Genomic DNA, 21,260 nt, shown 5'->3' with positions numbered 1-21,260 from the left:
GTTGTTGTCTTGGTTAGTGGGGATGTTGTTGAGCTTAGTGTTGCATTTGGACCCGGGGTTGTTGTTGTAGCTGTTGTGGTTACGTTTGAGTCTGGTGTTGCACATGGACTGGCGGTTGTTGTCGTGACTTTGGTTGTTGATGTGGAAGCTTGTGTTGTTTCTGGACTGATTGTTGGTCTCATGGGTGGTCTGGTTGGAGTTGAGCCTGTTGTTGGATTTGGACTTCTTCTTGTCATCTCAGTTGCTGCGGATGTTGTTGAGCCTGATGTTGGGCTTGGACCTGGGGTTGCTGTGGATACTGAAATTGTTGTTGAGCCTGAATTCGTCCCTGGACCGGTGGTTGTTATCCTGACTTCATCAGTTGGTGTTGTTCTTGCTGTTGTACTTGGGACAGTGGTTGTTGTCGAAACTGCGTTTGCTGTTGAACCTCTTGTTGTACTTGGGCTGGTTGTTGTTGTTGTGGCTGCTGCGGTTGTTGTTGAGCCTAAATTCGTCCCTGGACCTACGGTTGTTGTTGTGACTTCAGCAGTTGGTGTTTATCTTACCGTTGTGCTTGGGATCGTGGTTGTTGTCAAAACTGCAGTTGCTCTTGAGCCTGTTGTAGTACTTCGACTGGTGATTGTTGACGTGGCTGCTGCGGTTGTTGTTGAGCCTGATTTTGTTCCTGGAACTGTGGTTGTTGTCGTGACTTCAGCAATTGGTGTTGATCTTACTGTTGTACTTGGGATCGTGGTTGTTGTTGAAACTGCGGTTGCACCTGGACTGGCGGTTGTTGTCGTGGCTGCTGCGGTTGTTGTTGAGCCTGATTTCGTCCCTGGACCTGCGGTTGTTGTTTTGACTTCATCAGTTGATGTTGATCTTGCTGTTGTACTTGGGACAGTGGTTGTTGTCGAAACTGTGTTTGCTGTTGAACCTGTTGATGTATTCAGACTGGTGGTTGTTGTCTTGGTTGCTGGGGATGTTGATGAGCCTGATTTTGTCCCTGGACCCGTGGTTGCTTTCGTGACGTCAGCAGTTGTTGTTGAGTTTGCTGTTGTCTGTGCGACCGTGGTTGTTGTTGTTGTGCCTGCTGCAGATGTTGTTGAGCCTGGTATCGTACTTGGACCCGCTGTTGTTGTCGCTGCTGCTATGGTTGGTTCTGTGCTTGGTATGATTTGATTGGCAGCTCTTGGTTCTTCTGCTGCCTTCGGTGTCGTAGTTGGACCGGTGGTTGTTTTTGCAACGGCTCTGGTCTGTATCAAACCTGGTGTTGGGCTTTCACCGGCAGTTGTTGTTGCTACTGCTGCGGTTGTAATTGACCCTTGATTTACACATGGACTGGCAGTTGTTGCGGCTACTGTGGTTGATATGGTGAAGATGTGAAGAGCAAAAAGATTATTTACCCACATTTCAAGTGACCCGTCATTTGCTTCATTGCACACAAAGAGCAGATTTACCACAAAGCAGTAGCACAGCTGATAACCATGGTGCAGCATTCATTGTTTCTGTCCTTGATTCTACAAAATATGAAAAAGCAGTAAATAAAAGAAAATGGTCACTTTTATTTCAGTACATTTTGCTCTTTGGTCTCATTTTTTATTCTTATCAATTTTATGTCTGATGCTTTTTGGTGTCAATTAATGTTGTAGTTTTCACGTTTTTGCCCAAAATGTGAATTTATGTTGGTATCAAGATTATTATTCAAAAAAATTAATGAAATAAATTTGAGAAAATCTTTTTGTTTATAAAATAAAATTAACATGATTTTTTAAAAATGAATATTACATTTACATTTTACATAATATATATAAATAATATAATAAATATAAATTATAATATAAATAGAAATTTAAAATGAATACATGTAAAATAAATGGATCTAAGTTTCCCTTGCCCCGACGCGGGTCACTGGGCCCCCCTTTGGAGCCAGGCCTGGAGGTGGGGCTCGTTGGCAAGCGCCTGGTGGCCGGGCCTACACCCATGGGGCCCGGCCGGGCTTAGCCCGAAGAGGCAACGTTGGGTCCCCCTTCTCATGGGCTCACCACCCATAGGAGGGGCCAAAGGGGTCGGGTGCAATGTGAGCTGGGCAGCAGCCAAAGGCGGGGACCCCTTTGTAGGAGCCTCCTATCTCTGTGGTTGAAGTCACAGATGTGGTTAAAAAGCTCCTCGGTGGCAAGGCCCCAGGGGTGGATGAGATCCGCCCGGAGTTCCTCAAGGCTCTGGATGCTGTGGGGCTGTCCTGGTTGACACGCCTCTGCAGCATCGTGTGGTCATCAGGGAAAGTGCCTCTGGATTGGCAGACCGGGGTGGTGGTCCCTCTTTTTAAAAAGGGTGACCGGAGTGTGTATTCCAACTACAGAGGGATCACACTCCTCAGCCCCGCCAGGAAGAGCTCGAAGAAGTGGCTGGGGGGAGGGAAGTCTGGGCTTCCTTCCTAAAGCTGCTGCCCCCGCGACCCGACCCCGATTAAGCGGTGGAAAACGGATGTATGGATGGATGAATACTCACTGAAACTAATACTACAGCATCTTTTCTTGTTTCAAGCACATTGAAGGCCGAATTCCCGAGAGGATTGTTCAGCTTTTGCGCCGAGCTTGTGGGCCAAAGTTGAGTAAACATATCGCATCTAATTCACAAAACATGCGTCAAATTACATCGTTGTCCAACTTTGTGTTTTAGCCGGTGTTTTTTTTTTTTCTTTTTTCGAAGTTTCCTTTGTGAATCGGACATTCAGACAGTTAACTGTTGGTACAAATTAAGTGCAATTAAAGGTGCGATCAAGCATCGCAGATCATTCTTTGTAAATTAGTCCCAGAGTTGCCCCCTGTATAAAATGTGACCAACTAAAATGAAATTTTAGTAATTGCAGCAAAATATCCTTTGTTTTTGTCTTTGTCAATGAATACTCCGTCCATGAGCTGTCGAGTATTTACTTTGGTCATGCTATACACATGAATAGAAGAAAGAAGCTCAAACAGTCGGTGGAGAGTTGTTATTTACTTTATTACACAATACTTACCGGTAGGTCTCTAAGTTTCGTTTGTTTCGTTTCTTGCCCCGCACAAATAAATACTCCACATATTAAAAAAAAACGAATAAAACCTAAACTAAAACAAAGAATGCAAAAAAAGAAAATACACCACTCAAGCTAAGCTGCTTTTAAAACAAATTAAAATTCACTGAACTAAAAAAAAATTAGAAAAGCTAAATGAAATAAACCTATCATGAATAATCCAAAACAAATGACAGCTATTGCACTTTTGTTCATATTTTATTTCAATTTGACCAATTATTTCTCTTAAACCCTTTCGTGCACCCTGTAACCTGATATCATGATAAGCTGTCCACTGCAGTAACTGCTGTCCCCGAAAGGGTTCAAGAATGTCATTTATTTCATGAACACATAAAATGTTTCAATTCACAAAGTGCGTGAATTACAGTATCTTGTAAAATCAAATATATTGCTACATAATTTAATCTATGAAATACATTTTTAAAAAATCCAAATGTTCAAAATGTGGTTTTACGCAAATCATGGTCCAGTTATAGTTTTTAAAGCCGCCCACTATACTGCAAAGATGTTCAGTATAATGTTAAAAAACATATATTTATATATACCGTAATTAGATTATCGTTCACCTAAACATTCAATGTGCAAGTCATCAAATGCGCTTACACCGACCCAATCACAGACTGAAAAATACCTGGGGAAAAAAATCCATTTTTAAAAATGCGGTTTCTACAGTACATAGACATAAATGAAATTATTAATTTAAAAGTGTCCTTCAAATTTTACTTGAAATACTGATTTTGGTCATGCCCCCCCACCCTGAAAAAAGGGGGAAAAAGTATATTAATAGCTGGAAACATAAAAAGCACTTACCTCTTCCAGTGGTTTTTGTTGTCGTTGATTTTTACTTTTATATCTGCACAGTTATAACGCCGAACAGTACAGTTTTGTCCTTGTACTTGGTCTCCTGTAATTTGTAGTTGGATGTGTGTATTATACTCACCTGAACTCAAACTGATAATGGATCTTAAGATAATAAGGGATACATTCCAACAGCGTCAACCAAAGCTTGCATGAATTTTTATTGTTATCGTTATTCACTTATTTATTTTGGTCCAGCTCCAGTTTTGCACGGCGGTGAATTTTGTGATGCAAATCATGCTTGCTGGTTAACCAGTTTGGGTTGGCATGTGTTTGCCCATCTCCTTTGTAGCCCAGACCTTTCCCGCACCTCTTTGCTTCCCCTCAAAGATTTTATTAGTGGAATACAGTTTCGAGATTAATAGCACTGTGGCGTCAGGGTCAATCCAAAGAATTCTACACAGAAGCTACACACAACCTCAGACGTCAATGGCAGAAATGTGGCGCAGCGCTGAGAGAAATCAAGCTTCTGTCTCGGATTAGAAACGTCACCTTGATATACTGAGTGGCCCTCGTAATGATGTTTGAGAGCATGCTGCGCTTCCTGTAATCCTTCTTTAATTTTAATCGAACCGTAAACTAGATACGCCTGTCAGATGACATAAAAAATGTGGATCTACCAAACAGCCACGATGAAGGCGATGAGGGCCTTCATTTGTTTCTGCCTCTATCGCTATGATGTCAGGCTGATGAATAAAAAATAACAATCATAATAATAATAACAATTAAATGATGTGAAGGAAAATTGTAAATAGTACTGCGATTTATCCATTTTGTGTTCATATTGCATTTAATTGAAAGATGTTTGTTGTTTTTTTCTCTTTCTTCTTTCTACATACATTCTTGCTGCTGGAGGCTGTAAATTTCCCCAGTGTGGGACGAATAAAGGATATCTTATCTTATCTTATCTTATCTTATGATGTGGTTGCATGTGTTAAGAGTTCATATTTGTTCAAGTGCATTTTTGTTGTTGTTGTTTTTTTAAAAGATATTTTATTGTTCTACATTTCAAAACAAATGTTCAATGTCCTTGAGAATGGAATGATACATTTCATTTCAAAATGATGACATGAAATTATGATCACATTTGCTCTCACATCAGTATATGAGTGGAATTTTAAAGAAGCGAGACCCATCGTTTATCGCGATAGTTTCTGGGAAAATATATCATCCGGAAAAAAAATGTACCGTGACAGGTTTATCCATAGGCATATTTTAGGATACATGACAATATTCTCTGTGTTAACCCTTTCAGGGACAGCGGTTACTGCAGTGGACAGCTCATCATGTTATCAGCTTACAGGGTGGATGAAAGGGTTAACGTTGAATTTGCATTTGGCAATTCTACTGACGTGGCATGCATTTGCATTTCTGCACGCAAAAATGGGAACCCGTGCAGCAAAACCGCGCATATGTACAGTATATAGTGATGACTAAAAAAAAAAAAAGAATGATCAGATTCAACACATCACATTTGTCAAGGTGTGTCTTATTAGAGGAAATATTTGGTTTCTTTGAGGCCCTTTTTGTGGAAGGAATTGGCAGAAGAGCGCTGTTATCGCTGTTATCATGTGGGAACGACTGTGATGCATGCAGGCACGCTCTTGCTTCCGGCGTGGCCATCGTACCAATCTGGAAGTTAGTTTCCACCTTCAATTGTCTTATTTGCATTAAAAAAATGGAAATTCAATCATGGATTTGGGTGCAAAGTTGCTTTCCTGTGATGTTCCAAAAATTTTAAAATAATATTTCATTAATATCTCAGTTTCTTTATTGGCCTTAAATAAAACATTTAATTGTCTTACATTTTGTCTACAAAGTTTTGTTGCACCCATTATTCTAACATTTATATTAAATCAAATCATTTTATTTTAATTATTTATGTTTATTTTTTTATTTACCAATTTAGTTATTTTGCAGGGGGGCCCAAAACTGTTTATTTTCAGCGAAGTCTTATGAATATGCAAAAAACAATTGGTGTATTCTGTACATATTTGACCAATACACTATTTATTTGAATATTTTTTCAACATAGAAACATGCTTTATTTCAATTACAAAATGAAAGTGGAAAACAATTGGGTGGTTTCCAAGCTAAAAAAAAACAACCGAAAACCCACACCCCAAAAAATTCCGCCAGCATAGACCCACATGGTTTTAGTTGTGTTTTCATGCCACCCTTGCGTGTGTAAGCAACCTGCGTGATGAAGTGAGCCGCACCCGAAAAGGTAACTTGAGGTTCAACAATGGAGTGTGCTGAGGAGCTTTATGGTTGAGTTGACCAACGCCCTCCCATAAATTCTGCGCTTGGATGACATCTGAGGCAAAAAAGTCAAGGAGCATGATTATCTGCAAAGGCAAGGTCACAGAAATTTTTAATCTGCTCATAAATCCATCCATCCATTTTCCGAACCGCTTAATCCTCACCAGGGTCGCGGGGGGCTGGAGCCTATCCCAGCCATCTTCGGGCAGTAGGCGGGGGACACCCTGAATCAGTTGCCAGCCAATCGCAGGGCACACAGAGACAAACAACCATACACGCTCACATTCACACCTAGGGACAATTTAGAGCGTCCAATCAGCCTGCCATGCATGTTTTTAGAATGTGGGAGGAAACCGGAGCTCTGCTCATACGAGATGAGGTAATTCCACCCCGTCTAGGACAATCAAATCAAGTGTCTGGGAAAGTGATGTGGTGAGTCGCAGAAGAACAGAAACAATGTCTGCAGCGGTGAGAAACAGTTGGAGGAATGGCTTGCAGAACATTGAGAAATCTGGACTCCCTGGAAAGTTCCAAGGATTTCTATTGGCTCTATTTGGCTCAAGAGAGCGCAATATCTATATATATTTTGCGCGTCATCCCGCACGCGGTCTGTCCTTCCGTCTGTCCCTTTTCAAAACGTACCTACTTCACTGCGCCGCTCAGGCAGTGGCTCACTACGATCGCGCTGGCATCTTAGGGAAAAAATGTTGTCTACCCACAAAGCATTGCAATGAAATTGTTAGTTATTTAGTAGAGCTAAACATCTCTTTATTTTCGCGATAAGCAATGAAGATGAACAAAAAGTTGAACCAAGCAACAACACTTTTGTGGGCCGAAGGCCTACCTTACCAGCCTTCCGCAGGAACTAGCTGATGAGCTGCCCGGAGGGCGGCGAACCAGCTAGTACAGTATAACAGAATGCCAGAAGAACAATAAAAGAGTGCGGTTAAATGCCACACTTTTTTTTCCTTCAACTGAGATTAAGCAAAGAAAACCCCACCATAAGGGGAAATAATTGCGGCCAACACAGAACCAAGCCAAAAATAAAGGGTGTCACATCCAAGGTTGTCCCCCCCCCTAATCTAAAAAAAAGGCAATAATCTAGATCAGGGGTGCCCAATGCGTTGATCATGATTGATTGGTAGGTTGCCGACTCGTCCATCACGAGGGTTTTGAGGGGAAAAAACACAAACAAAAGATGTGTGTCTGTGTGCGTGGTATTAATGTGATATATTTTTGTGTTACTGCACATTGCATCCTTAGCATCCTATAAGTCTTACTTTCACAAAAAGTATTTGAATGAATAAATAAAATTAAAAAAGCAGGACATCTTTAACGTGTGGCGTGACCCAGAATTTGTTAGCAGTCAGCAGTCTGGAATTGCAGCTTGCTATCAGAGCTGTTGCTCTCTCTCTCTCTCTTCTTATGACTATTATTCTCATTCAGTTTGTTTCACGTACAATTCACAGAGGGCACTGTCAAGGAACGAGAATATGAACTCCCTGGGGAAGCATTTTCAAACGGTACATGTGAGCTACGATCGTTAACACGCTGCAAAAGTGCATCCTGTGCCTCCGTGTCAGGTCTCGACGAAGGTAGGCAGACGAAGATTGTGAGTTTGCTTTTCACAAACTCACAATCTTTTGTGTCTACTTTGTTTTTCTGTTTCTGTTTGTTTTATGGCTATTGCTCATCAGGGCATGCGGATGTAAGTGCGTGCGTGTGCGATCGCGGGAGGTGGGGTTAATCGAAAAATACATCTTTGGTCAAAAAAGGTTTGGCACCGCTTATCTAGATTAACAGAGAAACAACGACTGAACGGCGGTACCGGTGGATACCGGCCCAAACTAAAACAAGAAAAGCGGAGATGGGTCCTGGGCAGTCGACATATCAAGTTACGAAGACTGAAACATCAGGAAGCCCGTCAACCAATGGACGGCGTCCCTGCCTCATGAATCACACATCTTTTGAAGCTGAATTCTTCCCTTAAAATCGGTGAGATGGTGATACAGAGGAAGAAAGGATACAAATTTGTGGAACAATTTGGATCTCACATCGTTTAATAAACCATTTGCTTTTCATGTTAGTTTCACTTTCTGTGCCTTCGACAGGGTGTGTCATACAAAGACATTGAGCTCAACAGTCAGTCTATCTCTCTAGCTAGGTAGCTAGCTAGCTTTTGTCTGTCTCCACTGTTTTTTTTTTGCACAATAGTCACATCAAGACCCTTTTCCAAAGCTTGAGAAATTGCCGAAAAATAAGGAATCACATTATTGCCAAAACATACGGGGGAAAAAACTTATTTTTTAAAATGAAGATATCCATTGAAAAATAATGTTACAAAATGGCGTTCCTCAAACACGTATACATACGCGACATTGGTTCACAGTCAAAACACTTTCACTTTGATTTTCACATTCTGACACATACATGTTCACGTTATTTATTCACTGTATATTGCAAACATACTTTAAACTTAAATGTAGAAATATAACAAAATTGTGGCATTGTTGTGTTTTTAACAATAAACAAAAGTATCAGCAAGATCATCTTTGTTGCTTTAATCACCATTCAGTTTGGCAGGCAACAAAAAGCAGCCCAGTCTTGAAGTGTAAATGGTTTTTTGTCTCTACCTGGTGGCAGGTGTGGAAACTATTTCACATCAAGTTTAGATTAGGTAATGAAAATAAAATACCACACTGGTTAACAACAAATTTGCAGTATTTTCTTTTTAAATAAGAGATGCAAGTAAACTTCTTATTGATTTCGAATTTCTTCTTGTTTTTTTTTCTTCTAGCACATCAGGTTTTCACAATAGTAATAAATAATATTACAATAGCATAATAAGGAATATTGTATTATATTAAGTGATATTTATGAATTAAGGATTAGGTTGGCAACAGGTGCAAGGTTTTCTGAAACATTACTATGAATTACAACGCATAGTAAAACACATATATCGGTGAAACTTAAAACAATACAATACAATACAATATATGCTGATTTATATAGCGCTTTCACAACAGCGGCAGCTGTAACAAAGCGCTTAACAAAACAGTTAACATAAAGTAAAATAATAAACACAACACATAACATAAAACACGGACAGTCGTGCAGTCCTCACCACTTTTCCGTCACACGCTTTGTTGTTTGAAGCGATTTGAGATGAAAGAGGAGAAAATCAAAGTGTCCTTTAACCAGTGGATCAGAGACGTCATGCTCAAAATGTTCACACGTCGGCTACAAGCTAAGTTTCAAAGTCAACAAGAAGCTGCAGCATCCATTGACGAAAAAAGGTGTAAATGAGTGTGAGCGTGGATGGTTGTTTGTCTCTGTGTGCCCTGTGATTGGCTGGCAACCGATTCAGGGTGTCCCCCGCCTACTGCCCGAAGACAGCTGGGATAGGCTCCAGCACCCCCCGCGACCCTAGTGAGGATCAAGCGGTTCGGAAGATGAATGAATGAATGAATGAGATTGGTTCACTTCTCCTGTCCCGTGGAAATCCATTTCAATTCCAAGCGGCGACTCACGGTTCCAAATACGCATCGGCGCTCTTCGCCAACGCTCCTCTCTCCTCATCCTCAACTTCAGCGGCCATCCATCCAGCCGCACCAACGCCAACTGTCCAACAGCGCTGACATAGCCACTGAACAAATCGGGGTTGTGAAAAATGCTGCCCATTACTGGCGCAAAAAACACAAGCGCCCCAGGTCTGTCCAGCACCGACAGTCAATGGCGCCGACATTCCTCCCAATCAAAATCTGTGCTGGTACAGGCGTGCTGCCGAGAAGGCGCAACCACCAAGCACAGATATTGCTCCTTTGACGAATGTCGTGGCCAAAAAGCGCTGAAAACAGTCCATATCAGGTGCACACAATGAAACAACAAACAACATGTGACAAAACAAAAGACAAAAACAGCAAAAAAACAAAAAAGCAAGGCTCTTGAAGAGCACTTGCCGAAGGCTGCCTACTCGGGCGCCATCTTGGAAAAAAAAAAAAAAACTTAAAATATGTCAAAAACATGTGCCAGGAAAAAATAATGACATTTTAAATCAGCATCAAATATATGTTAAGGATTATGTGTTATGATATTAAATATTTAAATATATACATTTTAAGTGTATTCTCCCCTGCTTAACCACAAGATGGAGCTACAACTTATTAAACAGTACCGGTACCTTTTGAATGTGCTGGGACTGATGTAGAAGAGTGGTATGAATGTGGTCAATTCAGGTTTTACGTGTGTGAGAGTGTGCCTGTGAGTGAAATTCATCTAAGCAAATCAACAAATGCCAAAATGGCCTCTGTTGTTTATGGGGCCTCCTGCATCAGCAGACACATACTCTGCCACAACGTCAATATGAAACAGCCTTTTTGAGCTCTTCTCTTTCTGCACTGGACATCGACGTGGCCGATCGAGTTCAGTTAGTCACATGCATGTTACAAGTCTGCAAGACAAATTTGTCATTGAGTGTCGCTGGTCACCTTCATGTCAACCGCTACGAAGCAAGATTTGCCTGTTACATGAAGCGAGTGAAGCGTGCAGTTCTTGGATGAAGATGAGCTTCTCACAAGGGCCGACTCCTCTAAAGAATCATGAGAGGAAGAGTTGACTGTGATAAAGCGCCCTTGAGACTTATCTCGGAAGATGATAAGAAGGAAAAGGAGGAAGAGTTGCTCGCTATATGGAGAAGAAGCAAGACTGGTAAAATCCTGTGGTCTCGCCAATTTCCACAAGTTCTGAGGCTCTGCAGAGGGAGTGAAAATTTAGAACCCTGGAGTAACTTTAGTGGAAGAATCACCAAGCCTAAGTTATAATATTGCTGTTTAAAAGGTCAACATTTTACAGGAGTGTATAGTACAAATACATTTCAGACTGTACAAGGAAAAAGGTTCTGCATTTTTTTGAACAGTAAACACTTGTGATTTCACAAGAGTTTTTGAAAAATAATTTTAGAAGACAAATGCCATCATTTTACAAGGGTCAAGTCGGAATATTTTGAGAAAAACTTGGAATTCACATGTACTGTATTTGATGGAACTTGGCCACAGTGCACTCCATCTTGGATAACGCTGAAAAAGACAACCACTCTGTTGTTTCCCTGTGAATTCCTGCCATGTTTTATTTTGTTTTCTACAAGTTCTACCGGTTCACTCGTAATCTGTTTGTTTTGGTGTTTTCAAAACAACCTCCATGGTTATATCCAGGCTGCAGCTATCAAATATTTTGGTATTCGGATACCAAACTGACAAATCGAGATAATAAGAGTGTTCAGATTTATAAATATATATCGATATATTTTTGCTTGGTTTAAAGAACACTTATGAAGACAAAAGAGAAATGAACCTGTTCCACTTAAAAAAAAAAAAAAACAATAATGAATGACCAACTGGTTTTGCTTTTCAGATAATCAACATTTTTGTAGTTCAATTTAAACTGTGCATACTGTATTTAGTTCTCTAGAAACATAAGTACATGAGATTTTAGGTTATGAGATGAAGCGACGTCAGAACCACCGGAGCGATTTTGCTGGCTAAAACAGCCCATTTGAGAAAGCATGCTTTGTTAAAAATGGACCATTAGGAAATGCAGCTTGATGTTTTAAACTGCCTTTGAAAACAAGTCCAACGGCTCTATCAGGAACTCGCTTAGCTAGCCGCTAGCCACTAGCAGCTAACGCTGACAACAGGCGCTATATACTGTACAAAATGTCAATGTCATTCATGAGAGATATTTTTGAGTCATTAATTAATGACTGAACATCATTTCAGGATGACGTGATGATATTGGTGGCAACAATTTGAGACAGCAGTATAAATTAGCAACAATTAGAGTCGGGAAGACAAGTGAAGGTAGGCACGACACGCGTTCGAGAACTATTTCGAAATAAAAGTTTTAAGGCATTTGATGTCCATGAATTGTTTGGTATATTTTGAAGTTACCGTCCTGCGTAGTGTGAAAAAATGTTGCTGGAGCTGACTTGACTTGACAATCTACACCAAATAAACCTGTATCTGAGACATGGGGAAAAAAATCTTTCAGCATTTTTTTTTTAAATCGAGATCTCGTGAACTCATTTATCTCCTAGGTTATATCAAGTGAGTGTTGGACGAATGTGAACAGAAAAAAACACATCTTTAAATGTCGTCATGCTTTATTGTCATACAAACAAAACAAGTACATTGTCATAATTTAATGGAGTTAATAAGAGATACTTGTGTTCTCAGGGGGTTTTAGCCATCGATGTACACTTTTGACATTTTGCAAGAACCACACTGCTATTTTCTAAGAAAATTCATGATGTTTTTCAAGAAAAATTGGCTCATTTTATGTTTCTCGGGGCATTGAATTGATCGCAATTGGCCTGCTCTTTTTGTCTTTTTAGATGTTTCGCTTCTCATCTGAGAAGACATCCTGATCAAAATATTGTCATTTTACAAGAAAAACGTTGACATGTTACAATACAAATGTCACAATTTGCCATATTTAAAGTTGAAATGCTACCATACTGGTGAAACATGAGAAAAATGTTCTCATTTAAGCATAAATGTAAGCATTTTTTTGTCACAAGCACTTTGAGGCCAACTGTTTTCTCAACCAGAAATGAAAAAAAGTACATAATGTGCAGAGTGGCCGACAGCGCAAGAAAACTACCTTGGCAATGACAATGTAGGACACCAACCCACTTCAACATGTGCTCTCAGTGCTAGTTGACATGGACACAACATCGAGTTGGGAGTCCCATCATGCACCATTTACAGCATGGCACAGCATCGAATTGCAAATAGTAGCGCTAGGCTAAGGATGGCAGCATATATATTCAGTCATTCATCTTCCGAACCGCTTAATCCTCACTAGGGTCACAGGGGGTGCTGGAGCCTATCCCAGCTGTCTCCGGGCAGTAGGCGGGGGACACCCTTATATAGTTAACTGTTTTTCCAATCTCCTTGGTTCAGGCATAATATTTTCCACATCCTAAGCATCTGGCTCGTACATATCTTTTTGACCACACCTCCCCTTCTTCCAACCCTTCAAACACCGGGATCCCCTCAGATAAGTTTGAAACATCGCTTTCCGAATCGATTTCTGACTGGATTTGTAGACTTTCGATAGTGAGCCCCACCATTGTTGTCTCGAGGTGACGCCACACTGTCGGGGTTGATGCTTGACAGGATCTCACGTCGGCGAAACTATTACTTTCAAATTTGAAATTACGATTTTTTTTCTCTTTGATAATGTATTTTATTGAATTACTTGTGACGTAAAAATATTTCCTTTGGCATTTTCGAAAGTTACTTCACAGTTGACCTGTAAAAGTCATATAACTGGTGTCCTTCGAGACAGGTGTTGGCAAAAACATTATTATTATTATTGTTGTTGTATTTTATTTTTAGAAAAGAAAATCTTAATTTTGCTAAGTTATAGTTGAGTAGCACAATTGTAGTTACCCATGTGAAATACTTAAAAGACAAATTATTGGCATTTTTCAAGAACAATTTGATAATTTGGCATATTTAAACTTGTAGTGTGGCCACTCATGATTTTGTTCCTCGTGATATAAACAAAGCAGTACATGTCATATAGGCATATCTTCCCTCGGACATGAAAAAAAAAAAAGGTTGACAATAATTAATGATTCATCATTGCTGTTTTGCCAATAACCATGACAACAGCACGAGGCAGCACGCACTGAACATGGTTGTTTTGTGCATTGTTCCACTTGAAACCTCTGCAAAACAAAACACAACAACGCAGGAACAAAAAGTCATTGATTGATTTAACTCATGCGAATGGGAAATGGATATTTTCGGAATAACTTACGCTCGCCATTCACAAATATGAATGATGTGTCCACGTCAAAGGCTGTGATGATGGCCGCGGCGTCCACCAAAACACGAGCGATGGCGCTGTTGTTGGGCACCGAGCCGAACACAAAACTCAAATCCATGTTGGTGATGATGGAGCCGTTCCTGTCAGATGGAACAGATACACTTATTAGGGATGTTTGATGCTATTTTTTTTTCAGACCGATACTAGTACAAGTATTCACTCATTGATACCAAGTACTGATACCGTGAGTACCTTTGATACACAGAATTCTATTTAACACAATAATAAAAATTTTGAACAAACACCTTAAAACAGGATAGCGTCAGGTAGAGGAGGGCTTACTCAATGTCAAATTATTTTTTTCTTTTAGCTGGTATCAGCAGCGTCCACGAGTACCTGATTACTCAAAATGAGGGCAGTACTGGTATTCACCCGTCACTAATTATTATTACCATCATTGTCATCAGTCATCAGCACCTGAAGAGACAACTGACCTGAATGAAATCACTTCCAGTGTTCGAAATGAAGTGAATTCTCTTCGGTAGAAAGGGTCGAGCTGTGAAAACACCAGCAAAGAATGAAGACGTAATACTGAAAAAATACAAATGAGTACTAAAAAAAATGTCGGTAGTTGTTCTTACCGTTGTCTCGACCGTGGAAGCCCGCCTGATAAATGCTGCGGAAGATGAATCCAGCAAGTCGTTGGTGAACTGCTCTCCTACCGATCGGAACATCACTCGTCGCAATGTGAGCGCCTCGGCAGGGGTTACCCTCGTCACCGGCGCAACGGTTGTCGTGACTCTCACTGGAATATCAATCGCAGATCAGTTAGCGGATGAATTGGGAAGTGGGTCCGGACTGGATGAATGATAACTAACCAGCAGCTTGTATCGACTCCTCGTCAAAGATGAGAGTGAAGTTGTAGTTGGGGTCGGACACGGCCTCCCTTAACGTTTCGGCCACGTTGGCTGCGCTGGGAATTGATTCGCCTGTTGTGGTGTTGTCGTTGAACTCGATGTCCACTTCCGCCTCGGTGTTGTCCACTCGGAGCCGGCCCACAGCGCGCCTGTGTTAGCGATGCGTTATCTGCATTGTTGCATGACGACATCCGTATCGGTATGAGGCGATGTTTACCTGAAACCTCGAACGACGCAGCGTCTATAGGTTGTGTACGTCCTTCTGTAAATGAAGTCATACTTTGACGAGAATGCAAACGTTAGCTCCAGTGATGCCATACAATGAAACACCAAACCAACATTGTACTCACCACTAATAAGATTCTTTGAGCGAGAAGACTAAATTGTGGACTGTTGGGGTCAGCCAGTTCTGGTACAAATGGTTCAAACACGATCGCAACAACAACAACGACAACCGCAACCACAGGGCGTGGTGAACGGCTTGTGGTGGTCGTTGTTGCCGTGGTTGTCGTAGCTGGAGTGGTGGAGCTACTGGTTGCTACTACGACTGTTGTCTTTGGACTTGTTACGACTACTGTGGTTGATGATGCATTTCGTTGTTTCGTTGTTGCTGAGGCTGGTGTAGTTGTGGTCACTGTCGCACCGCCGGTGGTTGTCAAAGCCCGAGTCGTTGCTGCATCTCTGGTTGTCGGTGTTGTCGTGCCACTGGTTGCTGACACTCCTCTGGTTGTTGTGGCACCAAAGATTGTTGTCCCATTGCTGGTTGTTGTCGTAACTTTGACTGTTGTCAGACCCACAGTTGTTGTGTCTGCACTGGTTGTTGCTGCTAATCCGATGGTTGTGGCAAATCCAGTGGCTGTTGCATTTGTGGTCGTTGTTGAACGTCCGGTCGTTGTCACACCTCCAGTCGTCGTCACATTCCCCATCGTTGCTGCATCTCTGGTTGTCAGTGTTGTCATGTTTCCAGCTGTTGTCGTGCGATTGGTTGCTGACACTCCTCTGGTTGTTGTGGCACCAAAGATCGTTGTCGCATTGCCGATAGTTGTTGCACCTCCGGTCGTTGTCACACCTCCGGTCGTCGTCAGATGCCCCGTTGTTGTCTCGCTTTTGGTTGTTGATGCACCCCCGGTAGTTGTTGCAGCTCCAGTTGTTGTCCCTCCTCCAGGGGTTGCGTCACCAGTAGCTGTCACCTCCCCCTTTGTTGTCACACCTTCAGTAGTTGCCGCAACTTGAGTTGTTGTCGCAACTTCGGGTGTTGTCACTGCTCTGATTGTTGTCTCAACTCTTGTTGTTGTTTCCCCTTCAGTTGTTGTTATGACTTTGGTTGTTAATGAGCCTCCAGTAGTTGTTGCGATTCCGGTTGCTGTTGCATCCTTGGTTGTTGCTTCTTGAGTTGTAGTTAAAACTCCAGTGGTTGTTGCACCATTATTTGTTGTTGCTACTCCGATTGTTGTTGCTACTCTGGTTGTTGTTGCTATTTCAGTTGTTGCTTCTCTCGTTGTAGTTAAAACTGAATTGGTTGTTGCATTGCCAGTTGTTGCTACTCCGGTTGTTGTCTCTACTTCAGTTGTTGTCACTATTCCGGTTGTTGTTGGTTCTCCAGTTGTAGTTAAAACTCTAGTTGTTGCTTCTCCAGTTGGAGTTAAAACTCCATTGGTTGTTGCATCACCAGTTGTTGCTACTCCGGTTGTTGTCACAACTTCAGTTGTTGGTTCTCCAGTTGGAGTTAAAACTCCATTGGTTGTTGCATCGCCAGTTGTTGCTACTCCGGTTGTTGTCACAACTTCAGTTGTTGGTTCTCCAGTTGTTGTTAAAACTGCATTGGTTGTTGCATCGCCAGTTGTAGCTACTCCGGTTGTTGTCACAACTTCAGTTGTTGGTTCTCCAGTTGTGGTTAAAACTGCATTGGTTGTTGCATCGCCAGTTGTTGCTACTCCGGTTGTTGTCACAACTTCAGTTGTTGGTTCTCCAGTTGTAGTTAAAACTGCATTGGTTGTTGCCTCACCAGTTGTTGCTACTCCGGTTGTCGTCACAACTTCAGTTGTTGGTTCTCCAGTTGTTGTTAAAACTGCACTGGTTGTTGCATCGCCAGTTGTAGCTACTCCGGTTGTTGTCACAACTTCAGTTGTTGGTTCTCCAGTTGTAGTTAAAACTGCATTGGTTGTTGCCTCACCAGTTGTTGCTACTCCGGTTATTGTCACAACTTCAGTTGTTGGTTCTCCAGTTGGAGTTAAAACTCCATTGGTTGTTGCATCGCCAGTTGTTGCTACTCCGGTTGTTGTCACAACTTCAGTTGTTGGTTCTCCAGTTATTGTTAAAACTGCATTGGTTGTTGCATCGCCAGTTGTAGCTACTCCGGTTGTTGTCACAACTTCAGTTGTTGGTTCTCCAGTTGTGGTTAAAACTGCATTGGTTGTTGCATCGCCAGTTGTTGCTACTCCGGTTGTTGTCACAACTTCAGTTGTTGGTTCTCCAGTTGTAGTTAAAACTGCATTGGTTGTTGCCTCACCAGTTGTTGCTACTCCGGTTGTTGTCACAACTTCAGTTGTTGGTTCTCCAGTTGTTGTTAAAACTGCACTGGTTGTTGCATCGCCAGTTGTAGCTACTCCGGTTGTTGTCACAACTTCAGTTGTTGGTTCTCCAGTTGTAGTTAAAACTGCATTGGTTGTTGCCTCACCAGTTGTTGCTACTCCGGTTGTTGTCACAACTTCAGTTGTTGGTTCTCCAGTTGTAGTTAAAACTGCATTGGTTGTTGCATCGCCAGTTGTTGCTACTCCGGTTGTTGTCACAACTTCAGTTGTTGGTTCTCCAGTTGTTGTTAAAACTGCACTGGTTGTTGCATCGCCAGTTGTTGCTACTCCGGTTGTTGTCACAACTTCAGTTGTTGGTTCTCCAGTTGTGGTTAAAACTGCATTGGTTGTTGCATCGCCAGTTGTTGCTACTCCGGTTGTTGTCACAACTTCAGTTGTTGGTTCTCCAGTTGTGGTTAAAACTGCATTGGTTGTTGCCTCAGCAGTTGTTGCTACTCCGGTTGTTGTCACAAGTTCAGTTGTTGGTTCTCCAGTTGTTGTTAAAACTGCACTTGTTGTTGCATCGCCAGTAGTTGCTACTACGGTTGTTGTCACAACTTCAGTTGTTGGTTCTCCAGGTGTAGTTAAAACTGCATTGGTTGTTGCATCGCCAGTTGTTGCTACTCCGGTTGTTGTCACAACTTCAGTTGTTGGTTCTCCAGTTGTTGTTAAAACTGCATTGGTTGTTGCATCGCCAGTTGTAGCTACTCCGGTTGTTGTCACAACTTCAGTTGTTGGTTCTCCAGTTGTTGTTAAAACTGCACTGGTTGTTGCATCGCCAGTTGTTGCTACTCCGGTTGTTGTCACAACTTCAGTTGTTGGTTCTCCAGTTGTGGTTAAAATTGCATTGGTTGTTGCATCGCCAGTTGTTGCTACTCCGGTTGTTGTCACAACTTCAGTTGTTGGTTCTCCAGTTGTGGTTAAAACTGCATTGGTTGTTGCCTCAGCAGTTGTTGCTACTCCAGTTGTTGTCACAACTTCAGTTGTTGGTTCTCCAGTTGTTGTTAAAACTGCACTTGTTGCATCGCCAGTTGTTGCTACTCCGGTTGTTGTCACAACTTCAGTTGTTGGTTCTCCAGTTGTTGTTAAAACTGCATTGGTTGTTGCATCGCCAGTTGTTGCTACTCCGGTTGTTGTCACAACTTCAGTTGTTGGTTCTCCAGTTGTAGTTAAAACTGCATTGGTTGTTGCCTCACCAGTTGTTGCTACTCCGGTTGTTGTCACAACTTCAGTTGTTGGTTCTCCAGTTGTAGTTAAAACTGCACTGGTTGTTGCATCGCCAGTTGTTGCTACTCCGGTTGTTGTCACAACTTCAGTTGTTGGTTCTCCAGTTGTAGTTAAAACTGCACTGGTTGTTGCATCGCCAGTTGTTGCTACTCCGGTTGTTGTCACAACTTCAGTTGTTGGTTCTCCAGTTGTAGTTAAAACTGCATTGGTTGTTGCATCGCCAGTTGTTGCTACTCCGGTTGTTGTCACAACTTCAGTTGTTGGTTCTCCAGTTGTTGTTAAAACTGCATTGGTTGTTGCCTCAGCAGTTGTTGCTACTCCGGTTGTTGTCACAACTTCAGTTGTTGGTTCTCCAGTTGTTGTTAAAACTGCACTGGTTGTTGCATCGCCAGTTGTTGCTACTCCGGTTGTTGTCACAACTTCAGTTGTTGGTTCTCCAGTTGTTGTTAAAACTGCATTGGTTGTTGCATCGCCAGTTGTTGCTACTCCGGTTGTTGTCACAACTTCAGTTGTTGGTTCTCCAGTTGTTGTTAAAACTGCACTGGTTGTTGCATCGCCAGTTGTTGCTACTCCGGTTGTTGTCACAACTTCAGTTGTTGGTTCTCCAGTTGTGGTTAAAATTGCATTGGTTGTTGCATCGCCAGTTGTTGCTACTCCGGTTGTTGTCACAACTTCAGTTGTTGGTTCTCCAGTTGTGGTTAAAACTGCATTGGTTGTTGCCTCAGCAGTTGTTGCTACTCCGGTTGTTGTCACAACTTCAGTTGTTGGTTCTCCAGTTGTTGTTAAAACTGCACTGGTTGTTGCATCGCCAGTTGTAGCTACTCCGGTTGTTGTCACAACTTCAGTTGTTGGTTCTCCAGTTGTTGTTAAAACTGCACTGGTTGTTGCATCGCCAGTTGTTGCTACTACGGTTGTTGTCACAACTTCAGTTGTTGGTTCTCCAGTTGTAGTTAAAACTGCATTGGTTGTTGCATCGCCAGTTGTTGCTACTCCGGTTGTTGTCACAACTTCAGTTGTTGGTTCTCCAGTTGTTGTTAAAACTGCACTGGTTGTTGCATCGCCAGTTGTTGCTACTCCGGTTGTTGTCACAACTTCAGTTGTTGGTTCTCCAGTTGTGGTTAAAATTGCATTGGTTGTTGCATCGCCAGTTGTTGCTACTCCGGTTGTTGTCACAACTTCAGTTGTTGGTTCTCCAGTTGTGGTTAAAACTGCATTGGTTGTTGCCTCAGCAGTTGTTGCTACTTCGGTTGTTGTCACAACTTCAGTTGTTGGTTCTCCAGTTGTTGTTAAAACTGCATTGGTTGTTGCATCGCCAGTTGTAGCTACTCCGGTTGTTGTCACTACTTCAGTTGTTGGTTCTCCAGTTGTAGTTAAAACTGCATTGGTTGTTGCCTCACCAGTTGTTGCTACTCCGGTTGTTGTCACAACTTCAGTTGTTGGTTCTCCAGTTGTTGTTAAAACTGCACTGGTTGTTGCATCGCCAGTTGTAGCTACTCCGGTTGTTGTCACAACTTCAGTTGTTGGTTCTCCAGTTGTAGTTAAAACTGCATTGGTTGTTGCCTCACCAGTTGTTGCTACTCCGGTTGTTGTCACAACTTCAGTTGTTGGTTCTCCAGTTGTTGTTAAAACTGCACTGGTTGTTGCATCGCCAGTTGTAGCTACTCCGGTTGTTGTCACAACTTCAGTTGTTGGTTCTCCAGTTGTTGTTAAAACTGCACTGGTTGTTGCATCGCCAGTTGTTGCTACTCCGGTTGTTGTCACAACTTCAGTTGTTGGTTCTCCAGTTGTTGTTAAAACTGCATTGGTTGTTGCATCGCCAGTTGTTGCTACTCCGGTTGTTGTCACAACTTCAGTTGTTGGTTCTCCAGTTGTGGTTAAAACTGCATTGGTTGTTGCCTCAGCAGTTGTTGCTACTCTGGTTGTTGTCACAAGTTCAGTTGTTGGTTCTCCAGTTGTTGTTAAAACTGCACTTGTTGTTGCATCGCCAGTAGTTGCTACTACGGTTGTTGTCACAACTTCAGTTGTTGGTTCTCCAGGTGTAGTTAAAACTGCATTGGTTGTTGCATCGCCAGTTGTTGCTACTCCGGTTGTTGTCACAACTTCAGTTGTTGGTTCTCCAGTTGTTGTTAAAACTGCACTGGTTGTTGCATCGCCAGTTGTTGCTACTCCGGTTGTTGTCACAACTTCAGTTGTTGGTTCTCCAGTTGTTGTTAAAACTGCATTGGTTGTTGCATCGCCAGTTGTTGCTACTCCGGTTGTTGTCACAACTTCAGTTGTTGGTTCTCCAGTTGTAGTTAAAACTGCATTGGTTGTTGCCTCACCAGTTGTTGCTACTCCGGTTGTTGTCACAACTTCAGTTGTTGGTTCTCCAGTTGTTGTTAAAACTGCATTGGTTGTTGCCTCAGCAGTTGTTGCTACTCCGGTTGTTGTCACAACTTCAGTTGTTGGTTCTCCAGTTGTTGTTAAAACTGCACTGGTTGTTGCATCGCCAGTTGTTGCTACTCCGGTTGTTGTCACAACTTCAGTTGTTGGTTCTCCAGT

The 21,260-nt window shown here is 42.0% G+C and overlaps 1 protein-coding gene and 1 long non-coding RNA gene across 2 annotated transcripts; both read right to left on the bottom strand.

The window, feature by feature from the left end:
• Window positions 1-1,197: 1,197 nt before the first annotated feature.
• Window positions 1,198-3,982, bottom strand: LOC127609545 (uncharacterized). The gene is made up of 3 exons (XR_007964674.1): window positions 3,863-3,982; window positions 1,437-1,496; window positions 1,198-1,336 (listed from the first exon to the last, which is right to left on the bottom strand). It is a non-coding gene; the product is annotated as an uncharacterized LOC127609545 (long non-coding RNA).
• A 9,442-nt stretch (window positions 3,983-13,424) lies between these two features.
• On the bottom strand, window positions 13,425-15,968 carry LOC127609529 (mucin-5AC). The gene is made up of 7 exons (XM_052079331.1): window positions 15,273-15,968; window positions 15,140-15,201; window positions 14,884-15,071; window positions 14,647-14,810; window positions 14,500-14,561; window positions 13,997-14,145; window positions 13,425-13,904 (listed from the first exon to the last, which is right to left on the bottom strand). The coding sequence occupies exons 1-7, from the start codon at window positions 15,879-15,881 to the stop codon at window positions 13,816-13,818; spliced, it is 1,323 nt and encodes a 440-aa protein (XP_051935291.1). The 5' UTR covers window positions 15,882-15,968; the 3' UTR covers window positions 13,425-13,815.
• Window positions 15,969-21,260: the final 5,292 nt, after the last annotated feature.

This window comes from Hippocampus zosterae, chromosome 1, assembly GCF_025434085.1.
Source record: "Hippocampus zosterae strain Florida chromosome 1, ASM2543408v3, whole genome shotgun sequence".
In the NCBI taxonomy this organism is placed as follows: domain Eukaryota; kingdom Metazoa; phylum Chordata; class Actinopteri; order Syngnathiformes; family Syngnathidae; genus Hippocampus; species Hippocampus zosterae.
The sequence above is the reverse complement of the archived record's forward strand: the minus strand, read 5'-3'. Positions and strand labels throughout refer to the sequence as shown.

Bases quoted from the DNA above. Each gene is read 5' to 3' on its own strand.
- LOC127609529 (XM_052079331.1), bottom strand. From the start codon at position 15,881: ATGACAACACTGACAACCAGAGATGCAGCAACGATGGGGAATGTGACG. The intron at 14,562-14,646 runs GTAAGAACAACT...GTGTTTTCACAG, and splicing joins CTTCCACGGTCGAGACAACG to CTCGACCCTTTCTACCGAAG. The intron at 14,146-14,499 runs GTCAGTTGTCTC...TCCATCTGACAG, and splicing joins CTGGAAGTGATTTCATTCAG to GAACGGCTCCATCATCACCA.